Source organism: Danio rerio, chromosome 25, assembly GCF_052040795.2.
Source record: "Danio rerio strain M-AB ecotype USA chromosome 25, GRCz13ab, whole genome shotgun sequence".
Classification (NCBI taxonomy): domain Eukaryota; kingdom Metazoa; phylum Chordata; class Actinopteri; order Cypriniformes; family Danionidae; genus Danio; species Danio rerio.
This window is the reverse complement of record NC_141045.1, coordinates 3,251,771-3,260,000: the sequence shown is the minus strand read 5'-3', so window position 1 is coordinate 3,260,000 and position 8,230 is coordinate 3,251,771. Positions and strand designations below refer to the sequence as shown.

The following is an 8,230-nucleotide window of genomic DNA, read 5'->3' as shown; positions in this document are numbered from 1 at the left end:
AATAGTTGGCGGTTCCTTCCGCTGTGGCGACCCCTGATTAATCAAGGGACTAAGCCAAAAAGAAAATAAAGAATGAATGAAATTATTGGGGAATAATATAAATATAAACATAAAATAATAATATACTATCTTAGGATAAAGGTATTATAGATAAAAATATAATCATGCTTTATTAATTCCTTACTATTTATTTAATTATTTATTTACAATAATTATTATTCATTTATATATATATATATATATATATATATATATATATATATATATATATATATATATATATATAGTAATAATGGTAATTTTTTTGTGATAATTTAATATTTATTTTATTCTAAATTTTTTTTATGTTTAGATTTTGTTTATTATTTAAAGTAAAAAAATTGAAAAAATAATAATGAAAATAATGATATTCATAAATATTATTCACCATAAAATAATGAATATTAATATTATTTTATACTAAGTAAATATTTGTAATATTTTTTAATAATATAATTGTGTGTATGTATGTATGTATGTATGTATGTATGTATGTGTGTGTGTGTGTGTGTGTGTATTAGATTATTTATATATATATATATATATATATATATATATATATATATATTTTTTTTTTTTATATATATATATATATATATATTACACTATATTTGTATATGTGTATAAAATAATAAAGTAATAACAATATTTTAAAAGTTAAATATATAGACATGGAACTTTATAATATGCTAAATAAATAAATTAATAAATATATATATATAGTTATAAAATTATAATAATGTAAATTATATATAATTATAAAAAAATAGTATACATTTTAACAAAAATATACATTTTTGGACTCTATATATTGATGTATATCTGTACATTTGCTATAATTTTGTCCGTTTACATCACTGCAGCACAATTAATGACCCTTCGGTTTCAAAAAAAGCTAAAAATGTATACATATAATTCTTTTCGTCAGGTATCAAGAATCGTCCAGCGTTAACACCATTGTTTTTACCTCTAAAACCCAGTGATCGTGACAGCCAGAATCTCCTGAATTGTTGATCAGGGCTCCAGCGAGACCTTTCTCCCAGCGCCCGGGGCCCTGCACACATAAAAAAAAACAGCATTAGATATATTAAGTCCATTATGAATCCAGAAGCGGCGTCAGGAGCAGGTCGTGTCATGCTAACGCTGTTCTGCAAAGCTACGCTCCTAGATATTGAATCTGGCCCCGCGGCTCCGTCCTAACAGATCTTCAAGTGCACTCGCAATCCGATTTGAGCCGTCCGTGCTAAATTGTTACACAGCAGCCGGACGCAGTAATGCGATTTGAAGCGCGGCGCTGCTTGATTGTAATTGGATGAATTCCCTCGCAGAGAGAGTTTGGAGGGAAGCTGGAGAAATGAAGACAAATGAGCGAATAAAGCGGCGTAATGGGCCCTTATGAGGGGGGAAAAGGTGAAGCGCTGAGCATTATGGGATGCAGAGATGGTAGAGTCAAGCGGAAAACACTGAAAAAAGGCTTACAGGACAACAGCTTTATAAAACTGGACTGAGAACGACACTGGACAGTAATGTATTAGGCTTATTGCAGTGAAAATAAGTCAAAAATGTGTCTGTTCACCATCGCCTCACAGCAAGAAGGTCATTAGTTCGAGTCCTGGCTGCGCCGATTGGCATTTCGATGTGGAGTTTGCATGTTCTCCCCGTGTTGGTGTCGGGTTTCCTCCGGGTGCTCCGGTTTTCCCCACAGTCCAAACACATGCGCTATAGGGTAATTGATTAACTAAATTAACTGTAGTTTATGGGTGTTTTCCAGTCTTGGGTTGCAGCTGGAAGGGAATCAACTGCATTAAACATATGCTGGATAAGTTGGCGGTTCATTCCACTGTGGCGACCCCAGATTAAAAAATGTACTAGGCCGAAAAGAAAATGAATGAATGAATGTATAAATTGTCCTTGGTGTGTGAGTGTGAATGTGAGAGTGTATGGATGTTAGCGCATGTGTTTGGACTGTGGGGGAAACCGGAGCACCTGGAGGAAACCCTCGCCAACATGGGGAGAACATGCAAACTCCACACAGAAACGCTAACTGACCTAACCACTTCTCGAACCAGTGACCTTCTTGCTGTGAGGCGGGAGTGCTACCCACTGTGAAACCGTGCTGCCTGTATAGATCACACAAACAAATAATTTTTTGTAATAAATAATTAACAAATAAGTAATTTGTGTAAAAAAAAAAAAAAAAAATATATATATATATATATATATATATATATATATTTCCAAAATTAGTAGCCCAAGGGCAAGAAATTTTTATTTTATTTTATTATTTTTTTATTTAATAATTATTTTTAATTAAAATGTAATTTATTATTTTTATATTATTATTTTTTATAAAATAAGTAATTAAATAAGTCCTCTATTTTCTAAAGAGCAAATTTAAGAGATACAAAATATACTTTTTTTGTGATATATATTACAAAATATTATATATATATATAAATATTTTTTTGCTTGAATTTAAATGTATTATCTTTTTATTTCTAATGATATTCAGTGAAAAAAACATTATATTACAAAAATATCTTTTTAAGAAGAAATATATGACCTATATGCACTGAGAAATGGATAAATATAAATTTTCAATATATATAAATGTGTGAGTGTGTGTGTATATATATATATATATATATATATATATATATATATATATATATATATATATATATATATTTGCTATTTATAACATACTACTTATGTTAAATATAATTTATGTTTGATATTGGCGTAAAATATGAACAAGAAATTGTTGTTTTTAATTAACTACAAATGTTCTACAAATACGGGCAGCATGGTGACTCACTTAGCACTGTCACCTCACAACAAGAAGGTTGCTGGTTCAAGTCCTGGCTGGGCCAGTTGGTATTTCTTGTGTAAATAATAAAGAAAAATTTATGAATGTTCTACAAATGTCTCAAAATCACAATGGGGAAAAAATACAATCAAAAAACATAATAAATATTTGAATATTAGCACCGTGGTCAATAAATAAAATATATATTTTACAGGTTAAAACTATTATATATATATATATATATATATATATATATATATATATATATATATATATATATATATATATATAAATATAAATATATATAATATATATATGTGTGTGTGTGTGTGTGTGTGTGTGTATATATAAAGCTGTTATACAGGTTGATTCCAAAAGAATACCACAACTTTGAAAATCAAGAACTTAATAAAAAGAGAGCTAAGCTCTTTCTGTGGTCGATTTAAGGAAGCTCTGTTTTGAAAAACTCTTAGTACTCTTCACATTGATTAATTACTCGAGTTTTCATCATGTTTCTTTAATGAAATACAGATTTTCAAAGTTGTTGTATTCTTTTGGAATCACCCTGTATGTATGTTATATGCTAGAAAGATTATTAAAGACTGTAAACACGATATTAAATAATCTAAAATATGATACATTTACAGGCGTCTTAACAAAATATGATGTAAATATATTAAATTTATTGGATCATTTGTGGCCAAAATGTCAAATGGGATGAAGTGTAAACCATGTTTGTATAGAGTGTGATTTTGTGCTGCTGTTGTGTGTGTGTGCACAGGCGGATCTGAGCATTAACCTGCAGGACGACAGCAGCTTCTTCTATGGTGTGTCCAGTCAATATGAGAGTTCAGAGAACATGATCATCACCTCCTCCACTAAAGTCTGCTCATTCGGCAAACAGGTGGTGGAAAAGGTGGAGGTGAGAGTGTGTGTGTGTGTGTGTGTGTCTGTGTCTCTGTGTGTGTGTGTGTATATATGTGGGTATGTGTGTGTGTGTGCATGTGTCTGTTTGTATATGCTAGTATGTGCGTCTGCGTGTGACTGTGTGCGCACATTTCTGTATGTATTAGTGTGTGTGTTCGTGTGCAAATAATGTATGTGCATGTTTGTGTGTCTGTTCATGTTTTTATACACAAGGGTCTATGCGCATTTGTGTGTTCCTTTCTGTGTGTGAATGTGTGTGTGTGTGTGTGTGTGTGTGTGTGTTTGTAAGTCCATTTGTGTATGCAGAGCGTGCATGCATTTGTTGTCTCTGTGTGTGTGTGTGTGTGTGTGTGTGTGTGTGCGTGTGTGTGTTTGATTGTGTGTGTGTGTGAGAGAGAGAGAGAGATTCCATTTGTGTATGTAGAGTTTGCATGAATTTGTTATATCTATGTGTGTGTGTGTGTCCATTTGTGTATGGAAAGTGTGCATGCATTTGCTTGTATGTTTGTGTGTGTGTGCATGTGTCAGAGTGTGTGTGCACGTCTGTGTTCGTGTGTGTGTGTGTGTGTGTGTGCATGCTTTTTCTTGTCTGTGTATTTGGATGCTTATCTTTGTCTATGTGTGTGCGTGCATTCGTGTGTCTGTATGCATTGTGTGTGTGCATGCATGTTTGTATGTACGAGTGTGTGAATGTGTATCTGCTCACGTGTGTATTTGTGTATGTAAGTGTATGTGTGTGTGTGTGTGTGTATATATGTCCAGAATGAATGTGATTGGTCAGAGCATATATCTCCAGCAGAAGGGTCTCCTGTCCAGCACAGGTGCCTGTAATGCTGTTAAAGGCTGCAGTGCGGGACATTATTGTGCAGATCAGAGCGAGCTTTCCTGCATCTGCATACGAATGGCAGCGTTCGCTCATGATAACAGTGTTATATGACGCGTGTGTGTTGATTTCTGTCCTGTTCAGACGGAGTACGCACGCTTCGAAAGTGGCAGATACGTGTTCAGGATCCATCGCTCACCACTGTGCGAATACATGATCAACTTCATCCATAAACTCAAACATCTGCCGGAGAAATACATGATGAACAGCGTACTTGAAAACTTCACCATTCTGCAGGTAAACGCAGCTTTGCTTATAACAGCAAACATTTACTATAGGAACAATTGTTATTACCAGGGTTGGTGGTCAAATTATTGCATTGATTATCGGGATTCAATTTAAACCATCTGATCAAATGAATCAGATAAAGAAATTGTAAACTTTTTTTAAAAGGACGCAAGATATATCGGCATAAATCAGTATCGGTATCGGCCGATAAATGCTATTTTTAATGGTAGCGTTATCAGTCTGATAACAATATTAGGCCAATATCTTTAAGCCGATACATTATGTATTTTATTTTACTCATATTTTGATTTTGCTTAGTGTTCAGTGTTCACTTGGTTGCTTTATTATTTCAGATCAGGTTGTAGATTTGATTTAAATAAAGGAAAGTTGACCATAGAAAAGAATAGTTGATTATTATTAAAGTTTAAATATTTCTGAGAATACAGTCAGTTATTCACTGTTTGCCTTTTGTTTTGGGAATTATGCAGAAAAATTTGAACATTTTATATTTATCGGCTGATATATCGGTTTCCAAATCTAGTTAACGGTTTTCGGTCTCTGTCAAAAATTTCATATTCTATGCCTGCTATTTCTTTATTCATTTTTTGCCAATTTCTACATTTTAATAAAACTGGGTTTGCTTATAACAGCAAACATTTACTATGGTATCAAATAGGGATGTAACGGTATGGTAAATACCATCATACCGCAATATAAATTTTTTTCGATATTACCGTAGTCGCATGACTCGGTAAAACTATAGGTCTTCTGAGAAAATTTGCTCAGGCGAATGAAGCGAACGGGAGGTAGCGGAAACTACAATTCCCATCAGCCCATGCTTGACCATCATCCCTTGCGGTCTGTTGTCGCTACAGATCCAGTAATGCGGAAATGGAGTGTGCTGCTAGAAGCGGGGATGAGAGCTGGAAAACTCTAAAGCGGGTGTTGTCGCCGCGCACGTACTGAATATCGGTGTTGTCGCGCGAGTTCTTATCAGCTGTGTTGTCGCGCGCGTACTGAATAGCGGTGTTGTCGCGCGAGTTCTTATCAGCTGTGTTGTCGCGCGCGTACTGAATAGCGGTGTTGTCGCGCGCGTACTGAATAGCGGTGTTGTCGCGCGAGTTCTTATCAGCTGTGTTGTCGCGCGAGTTCTTATCAGCTGTGTTGTCGCGCGCGTACTGAATAGCGGTGTTGTCGCGCGAGTTCTTATCAGCTGTGTTGTCGCGCGCGTACTGAATAGCGGTGTTGTCGCGCGCGTACTGAATAGCGGTGTTGTCGCGCGAGTTCTTATCAGCTGTGTTGTCGCGCGCGTACTGAATAGCGGTGTTGTCGCGCGCGTACTGAATAACGGTGTTGTTGCGCAAGTTCTTATCAGCTGTGTTGTCGCGCGCGTACTGAATAGCGGTGTTGTCACGCAAGTTCTTATCAGCTGTGTTGTCGCGCGCGTACTGAATAGCGGTGTTGTCGCGCGAGTTCTTATCAGCTGTGTTGTCGCGCGCGTACTGAATAGCGGTGTTGTCGCGCGCGTACTGAATAGCGGTGTTGTCGCGCGAGTTCTTATCAGCTGTGTTGTCGCGCGCGTACTGAATAGCGGTGTTGTCGCGCGCGTACTGAATAGCGGTGTTGTCGCGCGAGTTCTTATCAGCTGTGTTGTTGCGCGCGTACTGAATAGCAGTGTTGTCGCGCGAGTTCTTATCAGCTGTGTTGTCGCGCGCGTACTGAATAGCGGTGTTGTCGCGCGAGTTCTTATCAGCTGTGTTGTCGCGCACGTACTGAATAGCGGTGTTGTCAGCACACTGTTCAGATTGATGCAGATTGTAAATGCCCAGAGATACCAGCTTTTACCAGATTATATTTATATGATAATTTTCCTTAAAAGCCATCTCTGTCTAAGTGAGTGAGTGATTAAATGTTGAATGTGATGAGTTTTCAACAATACTAAATTGAAACTTTATTTTTTTACATGGTTTAATATTTTTTTGTTATTAAAATTGAAGTTCCTGTTTCAAAGCTTACAGATAGATGGCTAATTTGTATGTCATTGACACTTTTGGCACTTTTTTGGAGTATTTTCATAAGTTTTGTTTTTTCCTGTAAATGATTCAATAAATACCGTACCGTGACATTCATACCGAGGTATTACCGTACCGTGTAATTCTGATACCGTTACATCCCTAGTATCAAATGTTATTACCAGGGTTGGTGGTAAAAACCTCGATTATCGTGACTCAATTTAAACCATCTGTTCAAATGAATCAGTTAAAGAAACTAACTTTTAGGGATGCACGATATATCGGGAGCCAAATCTGTATCGTTATCGGCCGATAAATGCTATTTTTAATGGTAGCATTTTTGGTCTGATAACAATATTAGGCCGATATCTTTAAGCCGATATTTTATGTTTTTTTTTTTTACATATTTTGATTTGGTTAGTGTTTAGTGTTCACTTGGTTTCTTTATTTATGCTTTTTTTAATAGGTCATATATAAATAAAGTCAGTTGTTCACTGTGTGTTTGCTAAAGAATTCCATATCGGTTCCATATTCCATATCGGTGCATACCAACTTTTAAAAAAATTTTTTTTTGCCAAATTTCTAATTTATTAAGTATTATTGTATTAAGTTTTACTAAAACTGGGTTTGCTTATAACAGCAATTTACTATAGTAGCAAAAGTTATTGCAAGGGTTGGTGGTAAACTTAATACATTGATTATCTTGATTTAATTTAAACCATCTGATCAAATGAATCAGTTATGAAACTAACTTTTGTTCGGCATGCATGATATTGGCATAAATCGGGCCGATAAATGCTATTTTTAATGGTAGCGTTATTGGTCTGATAACAACAGGCCAATATTGTCACGTTTAGCGTGATCAAAACGGAAACAAAAATGGGAACAAAAGGTTGTGGATCCAAGTGCAGATTTTAATAGATATATAGTGCAGTGTTAGTGACAAAAAATACAAAAAGTGCAAAGTAGCAAAATAACAAACAATAAAACAAGAAACTAAGACAGATTAACACAAACTAGACTTTAACAAGATACAAGAACAAGATCAGGAACAACAACTCGAAATACTAGACTTACTGGATAACTTGACAAGGAAGACAAACGACGCGATGACAAACAGTGGTGGAATGATAGAATATATAGTCCAGATAATCAACAGACACGGAGACAGCTGTGAATACAATCAGTGCGAGAAGTACCCGGATGACTTACTACTTCCGGCGAAATTCTGGAGTGCGCATCCCATGCATGCTGCGTTATCCCATGATGCCCCGCGAGCGAATTCATGAATGGGAGTAAAGCGACGCAATTGACGCAGGTAGGTCACGTGAC

General features: G+C 35.5%; 1 protein-coding gene across 7 annotated transcripts in view; it reads left to right on the top strand.

The window, feature by feature from the left end:
• Positions 1–8,230, top strand: part of tead4 (TEA domain transcription factor 4) — a 61,274-nt gene that overhangs the window by 48,956 nt on the left and 4,088 nt on the right. For all 7 annotated transcript variants that reach the window (XR_015526023.1, XR_015526021.1, XR_015526022.1 and 4 more), the window contains exons 10-11: positions 3,630–3,770; positions 4,743–4,895. Coding sequence is in view for 4 of the 7 variants with exons in the window: in XM_087311576.1 (XP_087167702.1) it covers positions 3,630–3,770; positions 4,743–4,895 (294 nt within the window). In the remaining 3 variants the exon portion in view is untranslated. The remainder of the gene's footprint in view (positions 1–3,629; positions 3,771–4,742; positions 4,896–8,230) is intronic.